This window comes from Guyanagaster necrorhizus (genome assembly GCF_019112545.1).
Source record: "Guyanagaster necrorhizus MCA 3950 unplaced genomic scaffold BT62scaffold_14, whole genome shotgun sequence".
NCBI classification, from domain to species: domain Eukaryota; kingdom Fungi; phylum Basidiomycota; class Agaricomycetes; order Agaricales; family Physalacriaceae; genus Guyanagaster; species Guyanagaster necrorhizus.
This window is the reverse complement of record NW_025064893.1, coordinates 1,143,194-1,167,779: the sequence shown is the minus strand read 5'-3', so window position 1 is coordinate 1,167,779 and position 24,586 is coordinate 1,143,194. Positions and strand designations below refer to the sequence as shown.

At 43.6% G+C, this 24,586-nt stretch overlaps 5 protein-coding genes and 1 pseudogene across 6 annotated transcripts; 2 read left to right on the top strand and 4 right to left on the bottom strand.

Annotated features, from left to right (window-relative positions):
- Positions 1–9,252: 9,252 nt before the first annotated feature.
- BT62DRAFT_1025189 lies at positions 9,253–9,950 on the bottom strand (annotated as a pseudogene; the record flags this gene model as incomplete). Its single annotated transcript has 1 exon — positions 9,253–9,950. A coding segment is annotated over one exon (461 nt), but the record flags the coding sequence as incomplete, so codon positions are not given.
- A 1,664-nt stretch (positions 9,951–11,614) lies between these two features.
- On the bottom strand, positions 11,615–11,929 carry BT62DRAFT_1006771 (uncharacterized protein; the record flags this gene model as incomplete). The annotated part of the gene is made up of 1 exon (XM_043177275.1): positions 11,615–11,929. The coding sequence occupies one exon, from the start codon at positions 11,927–11,929 to the stop codon at positions 11,615–11,617; it is 315 nt and encodes a 104-aa protein (XP_043039243.1).
- A 581-nt stretch (positions 11,930–12,510) lies between these two features.
- BT62DRAFT_950592 (uncharacterized protein) lies at positions 12,511–16,977 on the bottom strand. The gene is made up of 3 exons (XM_043188149.1): positions 16,660–16,977; positions 15,081–16,603; positions 12,511–15,030 (listed from the first exon to the last, which is right to left on the bottom strand). Exons 1-3 carry the CDS (start codon positions 16,859–16,861, stop codon positions 12,634–12,636), a joined length of 4,122 nt encoding a protein of 1,373 aa, XP_043039242.1. The 5' UTR covers positions 16,862–16,977; the 3' UTR covers positions 12,511–12,633.
- A 116-nt stretch (positions 16,978–17,093) lies between these two features.
- Positions 17,094–19,599, top strand: BT62DRAFT_1025182 (peptidyl-prolyl cis-trans isomerase; the record flags this gene model as incomplete). The annotated part of the gene is made up of 9 exons (XM_043178287.1): positions 17,094–17,268; positions 17,334–17,436; positions 17,491–17,687; positions 17,737–17,821; positions 17,874–18,457; positions 18,505–18,620; positions 18,676–18,788; positions 18,838–19,194; positions 19,243–19,599. The coding sequence occupies 9 exons, from the start codon at positions 17,094–17,096 to the stop codon at positions 19,457–19,459; spliced, it is 1,947 nt and encodes a 648-aa protein (XP_043039241.1). The 3' UTR covers positions 19,460–19,599.
- A 1,155-nt stretch (positions 19,600–20,754) lies between these two features.
- BT62DRAFT_1006768 (glycoside hydrolase family 27 protein) lies at positions 20,755–23,226 on the top strand (the record flags this gene model as incomplete). The annotated part of the gene is made up of 22 exons (XM_043177274.1): positions 20,755–20,851; positions 20,907–20,921; positions 20,974–20,990; positions 21,041–21,233; positions 21,282–21,342; positions 21,395–21,407; positions 21,457–21,518; positions 21,580–21,624; positions 21,677–21,693; positions 21,747–21,785; positions 21,839–21,927; positions 21,978–22,022; positions 22,071–22,086; positions 22,142–22,178; positions 22,231–22,285; positions 22,335–22,342; positions 22,394–22,472; positions 22,524–22,532; positions 22,584–22,697; positions 22,752–22,829; positions 22,892–22,978; positions 23,029–23,226. The coding sequence occupies 22 exons, from the start codon at positions 20,755–20,757 to the stop codon at positions 23,224–23,226; spliced, it is 1,374 nt and encodes a 457-aa protein (XP_043039240.1).
- Positions 23,227–23,494: 268 nt separating this feature from the next.
- Positions 23,495–24,270, bottom strand: BT62DRAFT_1006767 (1-Cys peroxiredoxin isozyme; the record flags this gene model as incomplete). Its single annotated transcript, XM_043177273.1, has 6 exons — positions 23,495–23,554; positions 23,604–23,741; positions 23,796–23,942; positions 23,997–24,067; positions 24,120–24,135; positions 24,187–24,270. 6 exons carry the CDS (start codon positions 24,268–24,270, stop codon positions 23,495–23,497), a joined length of 516 nt encoding a protein of 171 aa, XP_043039239.1.
- Positions 24,271–24,586: the final 316 nt, after the last annotated feature.

Sequence of the window (24,586 nt, the reverse complement as noted above, 5' to 3'; positions counted from 1 at the left end):
AGTGCAGAAAGAGGTAGTAAATGAAGCAGAGTCTGTAGGGTGATGGGGCGAAGCCAAGAGAGAACTGGGTGATCAGTCTAGCACTTTTCTGAGGTTAGGCCCATCAATTCAGGAGTTGATTAAGTGAGGTTTCTTGTTCTACAGGTCAAAAATATATGACGTTAGCAATGATAGTCAGTAGCAGCACACAAGGACAAATTAAGGATCAGGTTGAAGACATCTCAATTCAGAGGGGAAAGATAAGAAAGACTCATGTAATTCTAGACATGACTAAGTATTTATATGTAGATAAGAGTAGAGTGCATGAATAAGCATAGTTCAAATAAAGTCTAGGTTTATATTACAAAAAAGGAAGTAGAATGGGCCCGTCTGTTATACAGTCTCTCTGAGTCGATCAGAACCACTGGATATTAGGTAGTGCACAGAAAAATCAGTGAGGCACTTCCCAAAGCTCACTGTCAGTAATATCTATCTCTGTATAATACTAACAGTTGAGATCTAGCTGTGGATTTTTTCATCTGGATACTAGAAGAAGGAAATATTGTTTTACATATGATGGGCACATCAAGAAGATACCTAGAAGTTGGCTTGAGCAACATATCGATCTGAATAGTTGCCATCAGCTTTGATTTGAACTACTGGGAATGAGCAAATGAAATCAGCAGTGAAATGCGAGTATTAGATAGACAAATATCACATTAATAATCACCACAGATAATGACATATATATGTACCTCAGCATCCACAAGATGCTCACAGTATGCAATACTATCACAGTTTGAGTGATGTGTGCATCACACACTATCAATAAATGAAAATGATAGAAATGATCAAGCATTCACATATGACATAACTTACAAGATGTTAATGGGGCCTGAGTCAGACTCTCAGTTCAGATACTTGAAAACTAAGAGAGTACCAATGCAAGTTCAGCTCAGATGCAGAAGACATCTAATGAAAGACATTTAAGTCTCATGCCGATAGTTCTGTCAAGAAACACGAGAAACAGAGATGCCATTATTGATTTGGTAAAAGCTGAGCATTGACCTCACTACTGATGAGCTTAAGCTTAGCCAATGATAGAAATACCCTGAGAGAGTGGTGAAAGTCACTTCTCTCATGAAAGGCTCACACAGTTGCTGACAGGCTTATAGGCTTGGTCGATTGCGAAAACCTCTAGCTACAATATGTGTACTGGCTTATATATATATATAGCAAAAATAACAAATATAGGCTAAACCAGGAGATGGAGGAAGCAGGGAAAAATGTCAGGTAAAAGTATCAGGCCATGGAACGATTTGTAACATATGCTTTCCTGGCCAACAAAGTTGGACAATATGGTAGTATGGTATGTATCCTCCAAGATTAATTTTCTCTATTCTGCATAGCAGCATCTCTTTCCTCGCTGTTCACCTCGACATCAACATCACCCTCTATATCGTCTTCTCTATCGCCAATGTTAAATGCACCTTGAATAAACTCCAATGGACAGTCAGAGCCTGAGTCCAAGTTCAAGAGGAAATCCAGCAACTCATCACAATTCTCTCAGAGGATTCCCACCCATTTGTCTTTTCATCTCTGGATGGCTCTCTCCTTGGCCCTTTCCTGTCTGAGAAAGAGAGTATGACTGAAGTACTGATTATTGTTATACTCGCATTCTGGAATAATGATATATCCGAGGATTTAGATGGTTCTGGGATTGAAGAGGATAGGCATGTCAACCTTGAGATTGTGAGTGGTGGGGGTGGAATCGTCAAGGTGAGTGAGATGGTATTCACCTGAGGAGTTGTCTCACTCAGCAAACTTATCCTCAGCATCACCTGCATTGTATGAAGCTGTGATGATAGAGTACCCAATAGGCTCATGATGAATCTGGCAACAAGATCGAATGCCTCCAGCTCTGTGGATGTGTTGAAGGTGATTGTTATGCTCAATGCACTGGAGCATCAGGATAGCAGGAATGTCAGCAATAAGGTCTCTAAGTGAATTGGAGCCAGGAGCCTCTTGGACACTGAACCTCTCAATGCCCTTGCGGTGAATGAACCAGGCCAGAGATTTGGAAGGGGCTTTAGACAGAAGAAGGGGATGATTATACATATGGCTCTTATGCTTTTTGTGAGATCGATCAGTGAGCATATCAAGAGAAAACAGGGTAGAGTTGAGGGTGGCAAATAGAGAGAATGAAGTTGGGGAATTTGCATGAGGCTCTCATTTATGTATCCTCACGCTAGAGCTTAATTCAAATGATATAAACCCTACAGATATCCTATCCTGTTCCAGATCCTCTGAAGGTACTCTACAACTCGTTAGAAGCTGACCGATAGATGTACATCCCAACAATTCGAGATAGTCTGATAGGCACCTGAGACCCGAAATTTGATCATAGAGCAGCTAAGTGATATCTCCTGTTGTCTATTTAATCTCAAATATAGCTTGCTCTTTTGCATTGTGATGTGATACAATGCAGTCTATCTTCCATTATGGTTCAGCTTCTGGAGTCTCATATATCTGGATATCGAGACACCCAGGGAATTGACAATCATCGTTTGGAACATGAACTCAAAGCAATAAAGAGTGAAAGACTGGATGAACTCTCTGCTGGATGAAGCTTGAGGGAAGCTCCACCTAAAATGAGTGATTTTCAAAATCTTTTGTGATCCTGTATGGGCTGATATACTTTGAGATTAATTTTCTAGCTAGGCTCTTCGCAAACTTCAAGTTTTGTGTTGAGACATAAACTAAGTCCCCTTCATGAAAGAGTTCAACCCATCATTTTTGATTAGCAAGCCTAGTTTGCTTCATCCAAGCCTCTAAGATTGCATCATAGACAGACATAATTGCTAACCGGCGAAGTCATGCAAAGGTTCTAACTAAGAGATATTTATTTTTTATATTAGAATTTGTTAAGCCCAAATTCCATATGACTAGAAACACATGATAAACTGACAGAACCTCACACTTTGGGTTATACTGTCAGGGTTCACTTATGTGTGACTAGCATTGTGTTGTCAAGGTGTTGCAGTTCACTCGAGATAAAATGGTGAAGTAAAACTTTAGTTCGAGACTGGGGTATTACAGTGAGAACTAAGCTACTTAAATACTGTTCTGTTATCTCGTTATAAATAGATGTTTCACAAAAGATATTGTCTGTCATAGAGCTGTTACCTCTGCTGTTGCCAGGCTCTCCACAAAAGCTGTTGTCTTGCTGTTATGCTGTGGTCATTGCACTGCTGGCTGAAGACAAAAAGGGTACTGTCTCTCTCTTCACAGCACACAGCATTGTGATAGGAGAGTGATCAACTTGGGTGCTGAGCTAAGCATTCCCACAGTCTTAAGCACTGGCTTAAGCACCCTGACTAAGCAGAGATAGGGGTCATTTTCGAGGAAAAAGAAAAGAAAATAGGAAAAATCATAACAGAATTCTAGATCATAGACTATAGCATGCATCTTGTATTAAGCATAAATAGAGTATATTCGGTAGTTTCTGATCGAGCACAATTAATAGCAAACTCAATAGCTGGTAACTTAGATACCCAGTCCTTCTGTATGGTATCAATGTACTGTCATAGCATCTGAGTGATAGTGCGATTAGCATGTTCTGTAGAACCATCGCTCTGAGGATGGTATGCACTGGATATATTGAGCTAAGTTCTTGTTAGCTCATGAAGCTGTTTCCAGAAGATGCTTATAAAAAGAGAGTCTCAATCACTTATTATCCATCATAGCATTTCATGGAGTTTGTAAATATACTCAAACATTAGTTCAGCTACTTGATGAGTTGAATATGTCATACAGCATAGAACTAAATGTACCATAGAGATAAACAAGTCAATTATGACTGTTATTGAGTCAAAAGTACCATCCTGATTCTTTGAGTCTGATAATAGTCCAACAAAGTCCACACCAATTGCCTCTCAAGGGTATGAAGGTACCTTCAGTGGATGCAACAAGTCATAAGGCTTCTGATTGTTAGGCTTGCTCATTTTGCATGTATGACATGATTCACAGTAAGACTTCACATCTGAAACCATGTCTTTCCACCAGACATTCTGGCAAAGATAATCTAAGGTCTTACTTGCTCCAAGATGAGCTAGAATTGAATGAGCCTCTGAAATTATAATTTCTTGAGCTGTTTGGCCATTTATAAGTACACGAGGTATGCATAAGAGTCAGTTATCATTTTTTTTGAGGTACAGTAGGCCAGAATCCATATCCCACTCAAAATTCTTAAAATGTTCAGAGTGTTCAACTATTCTTTTAAATAGAGTGTTATTGGAATAGTGGTTTTTAATTGATTGTTCAAAGTTGAGGCCATTTTATGATGGAATAGTATTAAGTAATATCACACTGTCACAATCTGGATCAAATTTGGCCAAATCATGTGATATTGCTTTGCTAGCACTTTAGGCATCAATGCCTTCTTGCTGTCGAGATCTATGATCATCCCAGCTTCTGTGAGGTGAGTCTTTGACCTTATCCTCTGTAGATATGTCTTGTGAAGCACCTGCAGATTGTCTGACTGACTTATGGCTCATATCCTTGGGGCTAGGTCTTGATTTTGGAGGGATCTTGATAGTAAGCTTTTGGTGCTGTTTCACACCTTTTATACTGCTTTCTAATGACGTTTTAGGTTCCATAGCTTGTTTAGCCCTATTAGGGCTTATACTTTGCAATGGTAAAGTCAATTCTTTGGTACTCCCACTCTCCTGTGTGGTTCTAAGGCTGATAAAGTGTACATGATCCTTCATCTGCTTTGCAAACTCAGATGAAGTCTCAGGACAGCCTGTATCTGCATTGGAGTGTCTTAGTAGTGCATGGGAATGGGTAGTATGAGCAGCATAAGCCTTGAGGCCAGTTAACAAAGGTATGGTAATTCCATGTATATTCAAATAATCCATATTCACATTATCATCATGAATAGTGTACTTAGAATGAGCATATACCATTCTAGGACTATTATTGATGTAGATTCAGGAGAGGGCATCCGAGAGAATATTAGTCTTGCCTAGTGCATATACTATATTGAAGTCAAATGCACTCATCTTTTCTAACCAACATGCTTGTCGTCCAGTTAGATCCTTCTGGTTCATCAGATGAATTAACTCTTTGTGGTCTGTTATTCATATGAAGTGTACCCTCTGCAATATGTCCTAATGTCTCAACATCATTTTTAGGCCAGCCAGCATCTCTAGTTTATGCACAGCATAGTTCTGCTATGCTGAACTCAACTTAGCAGAGTAGAATGCTGCAATTTTACTAGTCTGCCACTCACTTCTTTGTGCTACATATCCAGCTATACTTGCTGAGCTGGCATTGATAACCATCCAGACTGGTTTATAGTTAGATGAGTAATCTATTGGTACTCAGCTATAGTTTCAATAATGCTCAACAATCTCTTTGATCTCATTGAAGGCTCACTGCTTTGTATAGAACCAACAGAATGGGACTATAAAACCTGTGAGAGAGTGGAGGATACCCATAGGACCACGGATGCAAGATAAATCATCAGCTAGATACCCTACACTTCCCAAAAACCCTGATAGAAGACCCTTTGATGTAGGAGTCTTCCAATTAGTTACAGAGTCCACCTTATCAGGGTCCATACAAATACCATTATCATCAATAATCCATTCTAAAACTTTTATTTCTTTTGGTAGGAAATTCAACTTCGAACTACTCAGATATAACTGTTCTCGTTTCAACATGTCAAAAATACATTTTACATGCTTTACATGATCTTCAAGAGAGTTCAAATATATGATGATATCATCAAGGTAAACTTCCATAAATACACCTAGGTATGGGGAGAAAATATGATTCATCAGTGCCTGATATATAGCAGGTGTGTTACAATCACTCTGTTGTAAAACCAGACTGACCATATTTCCATCAGGAGTAGTAACAGTTGTTTTATCCATATGTTCAGGCACTATATAGATTTGCTCATAAGCATCTTTTCTATCAATTATGCTCTGATACTTACATTTGACAACACAACACAAGATGCCTTTAATATTTGAAAGAGGTGTGGAGACCTTGCGAGTGTTAGCATTATGTGCATGCAAGTCAACGACTGTCCGAAGTAAGTGCTTCAATTTTCTTACTTTCAGAATCAGTAATATTAGTATAGAATTCCCAGCAGTAGTGAGTTTCCATCTACTTAAAGCTAGGTAATCCTGTCGTTTCTGATCCCACTGTGAGTGAAAGGCTTCTGAGCATCACGAAGGCCTCCATAGGTAGACCTTTTGCTTATCAATTAATGGGATAGTGTGATTGATCACTCTAAGTGGTGGTAATAGAGTCTCTGAGACTGTCTTACAGATGAGAGCTGCATACTCTTTAAGCTCTGTGCGAACTTGGTCAAGTACATTGTCACTCGCCATCATTGTCTGGAACCAAAGTTGGCTTACATTATCACTTTTCATAGGCAATACCATGCTGCTTCCTATTTCGATGAAAAAAAGATTAAAGCTAACACATATATTATGCTGGTACAACCATAGTGTGCCTAGTATTAAATCATACCCTGAGAGGTTCACTATATCAAAGTAATGTTCCACTTTAATACTTTGATATTTAAACTGAACCTTAATTCTATATAGAATCTTAGAACATGAACCTTGTACTGCAAGATACAAGGGAATTGGAGTTGGCAGATATGTTTTGAACACTTTCAGCTGGTCTGCAAGCTGAGTGAACATAAAGTCCCCCAGCAAGCCAGTGTCAATCAATGCTCGATATGGTTTACCATTAACCTCAACAATAATAACCAAAGGATGAGGTACTATTCAGCCAATATCCTTGACCACTGCTGCATGTCACTGAATAGCTGGGTATGTCTTAGATTCAATCTGAATGCCTGCTATGCTCATAATATAAGCATAGCCATTTTGTTCTTCCCACTGCAAGTTTCTATGCATTAGATACAAGTAACTATTAGCTCTAGCAACTGTCATGTCAAGTTCCCACTCAAATTCATTCATCTCTACTGACTACGAGAATAGACAAGGCAAGAATTCATACTCAACAGGACCTCGAAGGTGCTGAAGAAGATCTTCATAGGCTTGATTGAGCTTCTTTCTATACCAGTTTGGAAGGTCGAAGTTCGGATTCATCAAGTTCTTGATTGTTACTGAGGTCTTGAACTCTCGGTATACATCATCAATGATGTATTCCTGTGTCGATCGCTTTGGATTCGGATACACAATATACTGAACTTCATCTTTCAGGTCTCACTGATCTGAAATAAATAGTACATGCCTTGTTAAGGACTTTCAAACTGCAGTGGCAAGTGGGTGGCCTATCTGAGGGTAATCCATATCTTGGAATGTCGGTACATTGTCAAATATGGCTAATTGTCGTCCCCAGAATTCTCCGAGACTGAACTGTGGGTCCAGTACCCATTCATAAGAAACTTCTCCTCTTAGACTGCAATCATGGTCAATCTATTTAAACTGATGGTCTGCTTTAGAGTCCCATGTTATGAACCGAAGGTGTCTATGGGGTTCCTGGGGATCCTCTGGATAAGGTTGGTTCTCATGTAGCTTGGTTTCAAAAGCTTCAGCAAGTACATTTCCTATTCATTGCATGCACCACTGTTCTGAGTGAACTTTAATAGCTTCTGCCTGCTTAAGCTTCTCAAAGCAAAGCTTGTCTAGTAGTAAGGACTTATATTGTCTTGCTATGAATGCAGGTTCTTTGCAAGCCATCCGATTACATCAAAATATGGGTTTTCAAGCTATATAGCATCAATATAAAGGACAGCAAGGTTCACCTGGTCAGTAATCATAATCTGGTTTCTGTCTGATGTCTTATGAGAAACCTGGAATCTATCATATGGTGAGATTGGGCTTTTGTAGCCTAATTCCTTCAGATCTGGATATATACTAATGCCATGACTCAGAATAAAATGCATGCTTTGCACTATTGCATCTCCAATTTTTGATGAATTGCAGTACCACTCTGTAGAGTTATATAGTAATGCCAACAACCTGGCACACTGTTTTGCATATCATGCACCAATACAAAACTTTGGGTTTTATAACAGTGAAGCAGATATAGTGAGTTCTCCATGTTCTGACTCAGTATCTGCAATAGTGAAAGTCTCCTGATTCAGGTGGAATACTCTAAAACGGTAGGAGCTTACTGCACTCCAGCATAACTCATCACCAGAGTAAGGTGCATCATGATTCAAGCATATTTCAGCAGCATATTGATATAGATCGTCAATTGTATTAGGTCGCCACTTTGAATCTACCTCCTGCCACAGTATGAAGTTGGTATAGTCTGTCTCAGGATACCCATAGACATCCTTAGCATTATCAGCCCAGCAATACATAGATTCATCATTACGATCTCTTGCATAGACATCTTTTTCAGACCATGGATGAGCAAAGTTCTCAATCTCAGGCATCGGTAAAGCTTCATTACATTCAATACTTCTGAAATCACAGATAAATGTCTCTAAGTCATCTAATTCTGGTTTGACAGAATTATCAGAGCTAGAACCTGAAGATGTGATATCATTTTCAGATTCAATAGATGATATGTAGAGCTCAGTAAGCACTTGCGAAGTCCACTCACCATCAGTTTCATAGTCTGAGCTTCCAGAATCATTAGTTTCTGAAACAGGTTCAAGGTTTGAAATGTCTTCATTGAATAGATTGTCATTCTGAGACTGACTGTCTTGTTCAGTAGATATGAACATCATTCCAATTGAAATGTGATCAACTATTTCAGTTGTCTCTGCCAAATTTTGAAGCTGGTGATCATCTGCTAAGTCATAATGGATACCATATGCTGAGAAGCCTGGTGGCCCTGTTTTGTTACTTGACTTCACTGTGTTATTGTGAGGACAATTTCTAGCTATATGTTGCACTTCTTTGCAGTGACAAGTTCTGCCTTTTTATTTTCTGATAGTTTATTTTTAGAGCTAGAATTTGTGGTAGACTTGCTTCCACTATTGCACCCTCCATTCAATGGCTTATTACCTCTAAAAGATGATGAGGGTTGATTGTAGCTTGATGACTGACTATATGAGTTAGATCCTCTCTTGTGGGGTCCATTCTTTTCATGAGAATATTCTTTTGAATGACTGTTATCAGACTTATATTTCTTAGATGTATGCCCACTATTTCTATAGTTATTGCTGTTTTCAGAACCTCCCTGTGATGGCTTCTTTTTCTTAGTACTTCAAGGTGTAAATTTAAGGTCAGCTATTTCAATGAGTTCAGCTTCTTCGACAATACAGTGCCAGCTATGAATCTCCTTATTAAGCTTTGCTTGATAGAGTTCATGCTGCATCTCCCTATGGAATCCATCCCAAAGCTTGATAATACACTCATACTTGCTAGTCATGCCAACAAGACCATACAAGGTTTCCAACTCATAAATGTATTCTGAAACGGTGTGGTCATTCTGATAGCACTTCTTTATTTTATCTTGTTGCTGACTTTGGTAATTTAAAGGGAAGCATGAATTAAAGATTCTTCACAAGAAGTCTATCAATGTCCATTCTGCATGGTTCTTCGAAACCTTCTGAATGAAGAAAGATAATGCCTTTCCCTTCAGATAATGTGATGCCAGAAATACCCATTCATCCTTTGGAACCTGACCTTCTTTGCAGAATTGGGTCAATTCCATTGTGAAGTGATAGAATTTTTCACTATCAGCTGTTCCATCATATGGTGTAGGAGGTATTAGTCGAATCAATCTTTTGCGGTGATGTTTTTGACTTCTATGCTTATGCTGATGGGAACCATGCCTTCTAGTATGACGATGATGGTATCGACATCTATGATTGGATGGCTCAGAGCTATCTGATGCATCTGATTCATCACTTGCATCACTGCTACTTGAGCTTGATGAGCTTGAACCAGTGCTTGAGGAACCATTATCTGATAGAGAAGATTCTGAATAATTAGAGTCTGAATCTGGGTCAGACTCATTACTGAGAGTAGACTCTGATGATTCAGAGCTAGAGGAACTAGCATGGTGCTTATGCTTCTGTTTCTCAAGCTTTTTCTTATTGAGTTTCTTCTTGCACTCAGATGAGAGCTTCCGCTTCTTTGATTTGCTAACATCTAACACATCAGCCAAGAAGCTATCAGGTGATAGCTGATTCACAGGGCAAGTAGACCCATGTTGGCTATTTGAAGGTGCCTTTGAGTGTTCTTGTATGATGTTCCTCATTCTATGATCAGTCAATGATCTGACAGTCTTTCATTTCAAAGATTTTGCACTTGTCTTAGAGGGTGTCTTTTTTGGTTGAGGCTCTGCCTTCAAATCTGACTTAGAACCTTCATCTGATATTTCTTCTACTTTCAGAGCATCATAGCAGTCTGTTTTGTGAACATTTGTCTTTGGTTTTAATCCCTGAGGTTCTTCTTTCTGTTTGTTATGCTTAGAAGACTTTCTGACAGTTGTAAAACCATCTTCAACCTCTGGACGAGCCTCTGAATGAGACACATCACCTTCAGAGACTTTTTGATTGATGTCTAGAGCCTGATTCCATGTTTTGAGAGCCTCATGTTGTGCCTCAACATCTAATTCAGTGTCATCAATCTCCTGATTGCAGTCAACAAATTTTCCTTTAGCAATGTAAGAGCTGGATCCAGATGTAGCTATTAGAGTCTGAGATACAGTAGGTTGCTCTCAGCCCTTGTCTTCTATCAGCTTGTTCTGACATTTGGCAAGCATTTCTTGTTGTGCAGTTGTCAAATTCCATTCAGCCACATCAATGGTAGAAAGCTGTTCCTTCATGAGCTTTCTTCCTTTGTGTAGTCCTCCAAAATGAACTTCACATTTTCCCAAGTCATCAAGACTCTGAGTACGGCGAAGCCTCACAGGTCTTGCCGTTCTATTGGATTCTTCTGCATCTGTACTATGGGATGCTTTCTCGAAGGTAGAGAATGTAGACAATTCATAATCATTTCTATTATCTACATCACTACAGGATAAATCATTATCTGAAACTTCCATGGTCAGATTTCCCTTGAAACCGACATCCTCTGATTTCTCTGAGTGATTTGAATCCTCTTCCTCTGCTTGTGCACAGGCAAGAGGAAGGTTTCTCAGTACTGTAGCATCAGACGCTGGAACACAGCTCGCAGCCAGAATAGGGGTAGCATCCTGAGTGCTTGCAGCACTAGAATCTGCCACATTTTTAGTATCAAAGTCTGTTGGTGACAACTCACCTGACAACTGAGATAAAGGACTGTCCATCCCTGGTGTAGCTGGCACAACAGTGGTGTTGTGATGGCTGTGCAAAGGGTAACATGACATCCTAAGGAACCAAGAAGTAAAGAGAAAAATTAGATATTGGTGTCAAAGTCAGAATGTCCTCAGGTGATCAAGCTGTAGGGGGTCCAGATATCGATGAAGAGAGATATAGAGAGTTTAGAGAGAAAAGTGCAGATGAGAGAGAGTAAAAGATAAAAGCAAAGATTAAGCCAATGGAGCTGTCAAAAATATGAGAGGGTGGCAAAAGTCACTTCTCTCATGAAAGGCTCGCACAGTCGCTGACAGGCTTATAGGCTTGGTCGATTGCGAAAACCCCTAGCTACAATATGTGTACTGGCTTATATATATATATGGCGGAAATAACAAATACGGGCTAAACCGGGAGACGGGGGAAACAGGGAAAAACGTCAGGTAAAAGTATCGGGCCGTGGAACGACTCGTAACATACCCCCTCGTCGCGTACGAGATGATGAAGCTCATGTTGGTAATGAACACCACTGAGAAAAGGCAATGGTAGATCGAGAAAGCCTGGAGCCGTACGTTTCGTATCACCGGCGATTGCACCTTTCAGCAACTTTTCAGGCATCTTCTTGTCCTCATAGCCATTCCATCGCTTTCCCGGCTTCTCATCGGCGAGACTGCCTACTTTAGAGGACGTCTGGGATGAACCGGGGGTGACGCTGCTCATGCATGGTTAGAAGAATACATTTAAGAAAATCCTTGTCTTTAAACTGTACAATAGTCCCTAAGAGGTTGAGCTCTTCATGCATTCACAATGAGGTACTAACTGAACCATTGTCCAAAATAAATACTGTGAAGGTTGAATTAGGAATAGACATGTAAGGGGCCAAGGGCCTCTTGAATCGTGATGTTCTGACATGGGTTATATTTCAGCCGCCTGTCCTTTGTGAAAATTCAACAAAGCTCGCCCGTATATGCGTTACAAGAAAGCTTGCCCTGCCACTAAACATTTTAAGAAATGGAACGCTTGTCATCGCATATCAATGATTCTTTCATCACCGGATTTGCAGGTTGCAGGTGTTGGAGCACGCAGAAAGGCACTGAGCCCGTCTTATCCAGCTCAGCGGGAGAGTCCTTTCCAAAAAGAGTTCGCATCTACATGGCAATGGCTTGGCCTCAGTTCGTCGACGTTAAGCGCGCCTTCACAATAAGTGCAAGTTAATTCCGAATTTTCCACCAAGTCCATTGTGAAAGACTCGCAGACCTGTGTAAGAGCCATTCAGTACCATAACGCGCCCCAGACTCTATCACAATTATTAATCAACTGAATCTTGCATTAATGAGATTTGAGATGGGAAACGGATGTAATAATATAACTGTATATACAAGTTTATGGGTACAGTGAAAGGAATGAATCTTTACCCATATATACTACCATAGATTAAGGTCGCGACCCGACTGTAGCACCCGCTCTACCATTTCAGCCCAGTCATCACTGATCTTGTCGCTTCGTTTACCCCTCGTCTTCGCCAGTGGACCCGCATCTCTTACGAATTTCAGCCCAGACTCTTCCTTGGCCAAGTGTTTGACTTCGCCAAAATCTTTAGTTGATTGCGCTTGAAGCCAGGCAGGGCTGGGGGAACGGTGGATTAAACAATCAGGTTCAACATAACCCTCTAATGAGCCCTCAAAAGGTTCGTTGATCTTCGTTTCCATAGCGCGACCGTCTCGCCATAGAGAGCCATTATTTGTCTTCTCCAGTATCTGGGTTATATCTAGACATTCACCGGGAGGAATCGGCTCCGGCTGGGATGGAGTGATGCAAGGCATATCGACCTCTTTCCTAAGCACTTTGTCGACATCCACCGCAGAGAAAAAGGCTACTCCCTGAGGTAGATCGTCCATACCCAATTTGTACGCAAACATGCTCCGGGTCCAGAGATTGGCAATCTGCAGAGCGAGCGCGGCGCGGTACTGGTCTCCTTCCTTCACCAAATACCGGAGTTCATCATGAACGGAAATGAGGTACCGAGCCTGGATACCGAATTTCTTGATCAGATAGTCCATTGAAACGATGAGTAGATGAAGATAATCCACTCCCGAGGACTGTACGACCCAATTGATCCGTGAAGGCAGATAGTCCGAACCAAAACCTTCTGGAAGGTTCTGTTTGCACAGGGCTTGTGTGATGCCGCAACCCAGGGCAGGCGTCTGAGGCAAATCGGACAAAGCTATCGCCTCCAGCTTGTTGAACAGAAAGCTTTCGCTACCACCAAACCAAAACCTCCTTCCGAAAATGTCTGTCCGATACGTATTCTTGCCCTTCGTTGACGCGTACAAATTTGATGCGAGCTTATGAGCCTCCTCCGGGGTCATTTTTGAGTTCCCCTGCTGAAGAAGAAGTATTGCATGACGCATACCAGCGCCATAAATGCGAGAATAGTTGAAAATCTTGGCCTGGTTACGAGAAGTACCCAAAATCTTGGCCGTTTTGGAATGAAGATCGGTTCCTGCGGCCTTCGTGCCTTCGAGTGTCATCCAGCCGATGGCGGTGGCACCGTGAGCACCAAATTGTGCGTCTCCCATACAACTAGAAATCCACAGCTCTTCGGAATCAACGTCAGCACCAACGATGGCATAACCAGGAGGGGCCCGAACCATGGCTTTGAGTTCAGACCCGACACGGTTCTTCTTCGCATTGCTCGCAGTCAGCCAAGTCTTCTCAATGGCCCGTCGAGTAACAGTGCCCATTGTTATGACCTGAGGAAGGATAATGCCCCACTTCTTTGGCCGTTCTCCCTCTGTGTCCTGCTCGGCTGGGAACCCCATATCCCACCGGTTTGTTTTCGGGTCCTGCCAGCTAACCATCTGACGCCTAATTCGATCCCGAGAACTAATCCAATAGCTGCCCTGGACGGCGACGTCGACAATCGCGTTAGCTGTTTCACCGGCACCACAGCTTAGCGTTCCATCAATGGCATAATTCATGAAAGTCTTCGTCAAAGGACTCCCAACATTTGCTGTCTCGCCATCCTTGTGCGGTAGCTTGTAGAATGTGTAACCCTCAGACCTAAGGATCTGAAGGGATTCATCAGCGTCGTCGTGGAAATTAAGGGCCTTCAGTCGTTTCATGTTCTCGGGAATTGGCTCGCCCTCCGGCCGCGGCGGTACACGAAATGTCCAGCCATATTCTCGAGAATGGGACAAAGGATAATTGAGCCAGGACATCCTGAGCAGAAGTGGAGCAAAGCGATTCTTCATGGTGATATCTAGTGATGCGGGAGGCATATCCTTCTTTGGCTTGGTTAGGTCCCAGAACCACTTGGGCCAATACACAGGCGGGGGTTTGACGGGTTTGGGCTTAGGCTTTGGTCTCACAATCGAAACGGCCTGAGCAGCATTACTTGTAACCTCGGACCAATCCAGTTGACTGTACCAAGGATCCTTGATGATCTGTTTCTCTGTCAGACCTCTGCTGTAAACGGACTTCGCTAGCTTCAGGACCTCCTTCTTCAGCTTATTCTCCGGTCGGCAGAGCTTCATGGCCAATTTGTTATCACACGAACTCATCTGACCCTCGTCCAGAAGCTTGAGTGCGTGTCTAGGCCGAAGCAAGTACTTCGTGAGACCTGATGCCGTAGGTAGACGGCGGATAGTCTTTCTTTTGCCCTGAAGATAATGCCATTTGTCCTTCTGTGTGAAGACCATGGGATGACCGTCAAAAGACAGGTTCAGGAGAAGGGGCAGAATGCGGTCGATGACATATACTGAGAGTGGATCATCGAGAAGGCGACTATACCACCGCGGAACGACCCCAGAAGGTTGTGACTACATAGCGTCCTGAGTATGAGAATTTGGCGAGGAATTGAATCACATACCTTTGCGGGCGGTTCCACCTCTGCCTCTGGTGGGAATACACCCCGAGTCTTGCCAACGACCTTCGGAGTCCAATCCAACTGGCTTAACCAAGGATCATCCTTCCACTTGTCTTCGCCTCCCTCAGCACCAACTGGGTGGTTCTTAACAGCTTCCCTAGCAAGGCTTTCTAGACCATCCTTAACGCCCTTCGACATCTTGTTCCAAAGGCCCTCCGAACGCTCCAAGTATGCCTCCCATTCTTGATTTACCGGTAGAAACCCACTTCCCATTGTCAATATTCCCGCAAAACTGACAGGATGAGGACAATTCTTGGAGAAACCCGGGAACACTTTAGTGTATACTTGATGTGTGACATTGACATCACTGGCACAATAGCTGATATAGTCAGATAGGTTGGCAAGGATTTCTTCGGGAGTGCAGGTCAAAAAGTCATCTCGAATCTCTTTGGAAAGATCAATGGAGCAGTAGAGTTTTGCCACGTCTGCTAGAGAATTCATCGATGTCAAATCCTCCCATCGCGATTGAACATTATCATTATCCTCAACGTCTTCACTCCCCGGAGGAGGACCAGGTAGGAAGCTGTCGTGTATGCGGTCCAGCGAAGCCTGATGTCCAGGCATAAATTCCTGAAGCTCCTGCCAACGTCTGATGAGGTCGGCTCTACTTTCTCCATCGATGTCCCCGTCGGCCTCAGATTCCCGTAGCGCGTCCATGCCGTCTTGTACCTCCTGTATCATACTCCGTACAACCTCAAGGGCTTCTCGTCGCTGCACTTTGACCTCTTCCTTGTTTTTTTTGTGCTTCATCCACGCGGGCCTTTGGTGGGACGAAATCCCCTTAACAGCCACATGAAGTGCCATGGTGTCAAGGAAGCGATTCTTTGTTCCATCAACGTGGTACTCCTCAAGAAGACGCGCCCGGTCATAAGACACATTGTGGCCGACAACAATGCGCGGGACGTCGGGAGGACCGAGAGGTATAAGCTGTTCTGGTGATGCATTTGAAGGATCCAATATCCAGGGAGATATCCACGCGTACCAAGCATTAGGAGACGCGGCGCAGGCCAGGACTGGGAAGGGATGATATTTCGGAAGGTTTTCGATATCGAAGGAAAGCATTTGCTCAGGTTTTCCATCATGCATGGGGTATGGGACATGTTCGTGGTATCCTGATCCATCGCTTTCATATATGTACTTTGTCCATCCGGCCTGGATGTTCCAATGTTCTGGAGGAGGACATAGTTGGGCATCAGCAAACGATTTGGCCAAAGAAAGGTAAGGTTCTGCGTTGGACGAGCCTATCCGATAGAAATGTTCGAGCAAATTATTGCCTTGGAGAGGGGGAAGGCTGAATTCAGTGGAGGGGAGATTGGAGGATTGAGATGGATTGAGTTCGTGGGCCTGTAGATGCGCAAGTGCAATGTTCGTAAAGATTCTCGGGGGTGCTGCGAAGGAACAATTTTTGAAGACTTGATCGTGAAGAGATTGCGATAAAAGCTGCACTCCGAGTGCATTTCGCAGACCTAAAATAGGTGGTTCAGCTTCTTTATAGCAGCAGGAAAACAGAAGCATTGCGCACTGCGCCGGGGTTTCTGCACAGCCATCGATGTCTTAACATCCTGCCTCTCCGCGACTGTGTCAACCGTAGGCCTGTGCAAGACATTATTGGGCACATGTTCCCGCTTTCGTTGATATATCTGAGCCTGTTTGTTTGAGCCAGTTGAATGGATCCATCGAGGAAGACCAGAGCTTGACTTTTGGAATCGGGAGGGCGTGAGCATCGAAAGACCATGAATTCGCTGGCTTTCGCACGACAAAAAGAGAATCGCTGCTGATTCAGTCTCTCTTCAACGACGCTCGCCGTGGCTCCTTTTCAATTTTGCGTTTTGACACCGACAGTAAATTTCAAAAATTACATAAATATCGAAACCGTCGATTTTTTATTTGCTCAAGACGGTTGAACCAAACAAAATTCTTGTTCTTGACGCTACGTGCTGACAGCTTTCCTTCATCATGTCAGAGCCTGTGCTAGGAAAGCGCGCGAGAAATGGTACAGAAAACATCGCCGAAGGAGACCCTGTGGATCTTGTTCAGATGCAGGATGACGACGACGACGACGACGACGACGACGTAGGACCAATGCCAATTCCTGCAGACGCAGAGGGTAGTGTGAAAAAGAAGCGTAAAGGTGAGCATCTCGTCTTGTATCCCCATTTATGAGCCTCAACAAACATAGAATTCTTTTTCTTGCAGTTCTTCCCCATGAACGACTGTATTTGGAACATCTCCCCGACGCGGAGCAATACTACAAAAGCTTCATGCATCGGGACGTGATTAACTTTTGCGTTGTCACCAAGTGCGCAGCCTTTTATTTTACGCTACGTGGGATTATTCACTGATGGGTGCTTAGAACAGAATTTCTCATCACGACTTCGGTTGATGGTCACCTCAAACTTTGGAAGAAGCAGGACAACGGCATCGAGTTTGTGAAGCACTTCCGTGCCCATCTGACCCCCGTCAAAGCGGTATCCGCAAGCGCAGATGGGCAGCTCTTTGCGACAGTGTCCGATGATGGCACTGCTAAAGTGTTCGACGTTGTGAACTTTGGTATGTTCACAGTTGATCAGTCTCCAGTGCGTAGTTGACGAATGTATAGACATGATTAACATTATCACCTTGGGTTTCACACCACATTCATGTTGCTGGGTACATCGACGTGGACAAGCTGGATTGCTAGCAGTGTAAATTGGTTCTTTGCAAGTGCCTGCGTATATCATACTCACCTCTTCCTAGGTCTGATTCTACCTCGGGAACAATTAAACTCTACGAAGGTCGAGGGAACGATACCCCACTCGAAACTATTGAATGCCTGCACCGATTCCCTGTCCATGGCATGACATACAGTGACCGTTATGACTGCGTGATATCCGCAGACGAGGGAGGCTTTGTGGAGTACTGGCAGCCTTCCGAGCCCTTCTCTCTGCCTAAAAACGTGCCGGGGCTCTGGGCCTACAAAAGCGAGACCGATTTATACGAATTCAAAAAGTCAAAATCTACCCCAACATGTATAACACTCTCCCCCGATTCCTCCTCCTTCGTCACATTCTCATTGCCGGATCGACAAATCCGCATGTTCACTTTCTTGACTGGAAAACTTTATCGCAAATATGATGAATCGCTGGCAGCCATTCAAGAGATGCAGCAAGCTGGCACCGCAGTGTACAAAGTAGAGGACATGGAGTTTGGACGACGGTTGGCCATAGAAAGAGAGCTTGAGTTACCTGGCCCCGATGGACTGGTTCCGGGACGTTGGAGTAACGCGATCTGGGACGAAAGTGGTGCATTTATTATCTATCCCTCGTTGTTAGGAATAAAAGGTATGATGCCTTCAATCGTTCGGCATACCTTGCTCAATTCCTCGCAGTGGTCAACACTGTCACCAACCGTGTAGTGCGCCTTCTTGGAAAGGATGAATCGAATAGATTTTTGAACGTGAGCGTGTACCAAGGAGCTCCGGCAAAGCGGAACATTACAACTATGGTAATGTCTTCTTCATTCCTTTATCCTTATGTCGTCGACCTGAACTCGTTTGTAGGCAATGGCTGCGTCTGCGAACCCGATCTTGGCTGATAAAGCCCAGCGAGATCCTTCTTTCTTCAGTACAGCGTACAAGCGGCCAAGATTCTACATCTTCACCCGTTCGGAGCCGTACGTAGGACAGTTAATAACCGCTAGATGAGCGCTGACGACCTTCTAGGGACAGTAAAGAGGGCGAACGAGATGTCTTTAATGAAAGACCCACACGTGAAGAACAGAACATCGCCTCTGCTGTGCCCGTTGCGTTAAATGGCCCATCACCCCTAGCAAATTCGGCTACCATCCATACGACATTAGGTGATATCCACATGCGATTGTTCCCAGCGCAAGCACCGAAAGCTGTCGAAAATTTTGTCGGTCATGCGCGCAGCGGATATTTCGAGGGGATCATATTTCATCGAGTGATTCCCAAGTTCATGATCCAGACTGGAGATCCCCTTGGAGACGGTACTGGAGGCATGTCAATTTGGGGACGAGAGTTTGAAGATGAGTTCTCTGATGACCTGAGGCACGATAGGTAGGTTGCTTTCCTGTTCGAATTTCATGTACTGATGTGCATGAACAGGCCATATACCGTTAGCATGGCGAATGCTGGCCCAGGCACCAATGGGTCGCAGTTCTTCATTACCACTACGGCGACGCTATGGCTGGATAAGAAGCATACAATCTTTGGGCGTGTCATTTCAGGTTTGGAGGTTGTACATGCCATTGAGAATGTTAAAGTGAATAAAGCAGACAAGCCGCTTGAGGACATCAAAATCGTTAATGTTGATGTGGAATAATAGATTGATGTATTTGTCTGCTTAATTTGATACATGTACATGTATTTATATATATAACGAAGAAAAAGGACTCACTGGCCTAGTTGACTCACACCAACTTAGCAGACAACATAAAAGACATTCTACATCGTGTTTCCCTTCAGTGAGATGTCTGAAAAGAAAACATCAGCAAGCAAGCCATTTTGATTGCAGATGTGGAAGAAAGCTCAGAGAAAAAAAAAATGTCTCGACATAGATGTTAAGACAGGGATAACTGAATAGCAAAGGTCTCATCCCGCAAAGAATAATGACCTTCACTGACCTTGACGCTGTTTCCGATCCAAGTTATATTGTGCTCATAAAAATTGATCGCGGGATGGAAGAATGACCTGCACAGAAGTAAAGGGTAAGTATGAATCAAAGAGAAGACACGAGAGGCAGAGGTAAAGAAGGGTTCAGATTGAGTTGTAAGAACGTCAAAATAACTAGTAACAACCAGGTATTCAGATTTTTCAGTGTGATATATAGTGTTCATCACGAAGTAAAATGGAATGCAGGCTGACCTGACAGTCGGCACAAACGAGAGACAGCGAGACGAGGGTAAACGTTCAACGTTGAAGATTGACAATATTCGGGGAAAAAAAAGTTTTTTTATCCATCCTGTCGTGGGAAAATGACACGTGGTCTATGCTTCGTGCCTGATGCTAGCCACCACTGCCAGACCGCACGGTGGGCGTTGATTTGGCCGCCACATTCACTGATTCACCGGTTCGCACTGCGAAAATTGGGACCTGTTCTGGTTACATTAAAATGAAAGAAAATTATCCGGTCTTCTGCGCTGGGACCTAGGCTCAGTAGTACTATACGCTGTCTTCGATGCTGTACTGTCTCGGCCAAGTTTTCTGGAATGCTCGGTCACCATCTATTTATAAGTCAAAGTGAATTTCAGTGTCTCCATTCCAGGACCACAACGACGGTTGGAGTGCTTTCTCCACTCAATTCGCAAAACTTTATCCTGCTGCTCAATTAGTTTCGCCGGGAAATCCTTCTGCTGCCAACATAGATCACCATCACCATCATTGCCACCTCAGCATCAGCACTTCTTCGTTCCCGTGCCGTATAGAAGAGGACCTACTGACACTCCTTGTGACTCTACTTTTTACTTTTCCGCCTCTTTCACAGTGTGCTCCGGATTAACATTTGTATGTAATCTATCCTTCACGTGAACGGCCCTTCTGAAGCTGAAAGGCTCAAAAGTAGTATTAAAGGTGTATGTATGCAGCGTTAGCCCAATAGCTTGCAAGCACACGTTCATCATGTCGATTTCTTGGCTGGGTTTCCAAGCGATTCTAGCGTTCATATCCAGCATTCCGTCGTCTGTAGCTTTGGATAACGGTGTGGGACGTCTTCCATGTACGTCTTGCCTCACTGCCGAGCATATGCAATGCTGACCAGAAATCACGAGTAGTCATGGGTTGGAACAGTACGTACTCCCAGTTACCCTTTCTCACCTTTATTCAATAGTGTCTTTAAAGCCTGGAATGCGTATTTTGTGCGTGTTATTAGCTTCAAGGACGTGTCATTATCATAAAACGGTTGCAGTGCAACATCAACGAAACCCTCGTTTTGGAATCAGCGCAATATTTGGTGTCGTTAGGCCTCGCCGTGAGTAATTCAACGTCACCTCTGCTGCATCACTTCAACAACATCGACCAGGATCTAGGTTACGAGTATGTGAACATAGATGATTGCTACGCCGAGAGGAATCGAAGCTCTAGTGGCGACATTCTTGCCAGTAAGCCCTTCTGTGCGTTCCATCTTATTTTGGTGTTCATTGTTCTAGGCGCGGATCGTTTCCCTTCAGGAATGAGGAATCTCACGGATCAAATACATGCGCTAGGACTGTATGTTACGTTACTTATGTACAGCTCAACCCTGTTAATTTGCTCCGCACAGGAAAACAGGAATCGTAGGGTTGACACTCGGGCTTCGTTTCTTCCGAACTGAGTTTTATACAGTACAGCGACTCTGGATGGTTCACTTGCCAATTATACCCGGGCTCATACCAGAACGAAGATAGGTCGGTCACGGTTTAATTTGTTTCTAGGATCTCGTTTAAAGCTGAGCGTTCATATTAATAGAGATGCAAGGCTCTTTCAGCAAGAATGGGGCTTTGACCTTCTAAAGTTAGTGAACAGAATCTAGTTTATTGTTCTCAGTCACTCAATTGATCTTCAGATTTGATAACTGTGCCGGTAAAGCTCAACTTTATCTGTTAGTTGGCTGTGATGCTCAAGCTTATTCCCAGTACCCTTTGATGACATAATCAAGGAAGGCATGGTTGGCAGTGAGTATTCCCGACTCGACCGATGGACATCATATCCTTACTACATCATGCAGAATATTCGCGAATGGCAGAAGCAATCACCAACCTTGCGGACGAGACAGGCAATCCGCCATTATTGTTTTCCATATGCGAATGGGGCCGAGTATGACTTTAGACATATCTCCCATCTTCGTCGTTTAACGTTCGACGTAGCTTCAACCGCAGTTGTGGGCGAGACGATACGGACAGTCCTGGAGGGTGAGTTTATTTTCCTTCGTAGGACGGCATGACTCACGGGAATTGTAGATGACAGACGATATCGGTTGGTCGTTTTTATCATGTAAGTCGAAACCCAAACCAGATTTTTCTTTCTCTAGGCGCGAATTGGGCTTCGATCGCTAGCATTATCAATTCGTACGTAAATAAAAAACGCGTTCACAGATGTAATAGTGACATATCCTTAAAGGATCTCTTTTCATTCGTGGGCGTCCGATTTCTACGGCCATAATGATTTGGATATGGTGAGCGAAATGGATCTTCAGTTTACAGAGACTTGATGTAGATTTTCAGCTTCAAATGTAAGGGAGCGGCATTCTACGTTGCACGCTGGTCCTTATGAATGAGCATAGTGGCAACGGCGATCTCAACTATGAAGAATCCAAAACCCATTTCACTGTTTGGAGTTTGGTCAAGTCTCCACTCCTTATCGTGAGTCAGAAATCTGATGTTCTTTCCGGTATATCTAACTCATCTCTGTAGGGAACTGATGTAGCTCTGCTGTGAAGCCCGTAACGCATTAGCTAACTCGCTTCTCTATAGCTTTCTACAGTGTCCGAGCAAAGTCTGAGCATCTTCAAGAATTCTGAAATCATTGCTATTAACCAAGACCCAGTCGTCGGTACTGGGGTGGTACCATTCAGGTGGGGGATCAACGTGAGCTGAAGAGTTTTCTACCGGGAGGATGATGAACCAATTTCACTTCGGCAGGCTGACTATACTTTCGATCCTACACATCCAGCTGTGTTCTGGAGCGGAGAAAGCCAGAATGGGACGGTCTTCATGCTGGTAATGCGCCATCGGTTGCAGATTATTATAAGATGAACTTATAATAATAATTCTGCTCCTAGATCAATTCTTTGGACGAACCAGCAGACCTCTTCTTCAACTTGACAGAATCTCCATGGATTCGTGCTGGTAGACAGTATTCTGTTAGGGTATGTATATTGTCTCCTTTTATGCCGTGATGAGTCCTGAGCTTGTGTAGGATTTATGGATGCACACGAACAATGGGACCGCCGTCCGTAACTTCACTGCTACAGCCGTCCCACCACATGGAGTCGTAGCTCTTTTATTGAAGGATGCAGGCGATGAGCCGAAAGGTCTACTGCCGAAGTGTGCTTTCTACGAGTGGTGGTCGGATACGTGGTGTATCGACCGGAATGGTACAAGGGTGCCGTCTTGAACTTTTTACTTAAGGGAGCCAATGCTAGCAGCAGATTTGGACTTGAATGTTGGACCGTTCAATCAGTAATGACTTTGATGTGCACTCACGAAGATTTTATCGACACAACCCATAAGCAGGATGCGACTCATTGAACACAGTGTATACGGATAAAGGGATGTTTTTTTTTTTTGAAATTACTGCCTCTAACAAAAACATTGTGATCTAATAAACATTTCTACTTCAAGGAATCCTTTGGTGATACATAGATATTCGTTTGAGGAATCCTTCACAACTGGGCGAGGACTGCTTCAGCACCAGAGACGGTGACATCAGTGCCAGGCTCGATCTGTACAGCGGTTTAGCGATGAAATGCACCAAGGAATTTGAAAACGTACCTCAACGTATTTGACAACGAGGTCTTCAAGGATAAGGGCATAGCGGCCGGTGCGGGTACCGAAACCAATGGAAGACAAATCTATGGAAAGACCCAAGGAGGCAGACCACTTGGCGTTTCCATCGGAAAGCAAGAGGATCTGAAAATCATCGATCAGAAGAGACGTCTACTTCGCTCATGGCAGCGGGCGTACTTTGTCCTCAGCACCCTCAAACCTTCCCCATCCGCTCAGAACAAAGGCGTCGTTGGCAGCGACGACGGCAATGACATCGACACCTTTAGCTTTGAATTCATCGTACTTCTCGAGGTAGGGAGGAAGGTGGTTAACGTGGCACGTAGGCTAAGGAGAACGTATCAGGCGCGTCACAATAAACATTCTCTTGCGCTCGCTCACCGTGAAGGCCCCTGGTACGGAGAAGATCACGACCTTCTTACCCTTCCATTGGGAGGTGTTGAGCTTGATGGCTGATCGAAGTCGTCAGTGAACCTGGATTCGATCTAAGGATGCAGCACTCACGAATGCCACAGGCAAGCTGGTAGCTGATGTCAGTACTGGACTTGCAATATTCCAAGTTGCAACACACCTTGCTCTCAAGTTCGGGGGTGTAGGGAATGTAGTTGAAAGTGGCCTCGGGGATGGTGTCACCGACTTTGATTGTGGGGGCCATTGCTACGTTAAGAGGAGAATGGGTACTTGGATGAGGGAGGATTGGAAGTTGTGGATGTGAATGATGATTTGAAGGCATCGAACGTTCTGCTATTTAAACAAATCTCCATGGCCCGGATCGGTCTCCGATTCGATATTGAACATGACGGATTTTACCTGGCTTGGTATCCGTTGCACCGTGCAAGCGACCCATCAGACAGGCCATCATTCCAAGGTGCTTTCCCGTGTCGGATGGTCTCGTGCATTACAGTATGAATTTCTGATTTTCGCGTTCACGCTGGTAAGCTTAGCCTAACTTTGGCTTAACTGCTTTGTCA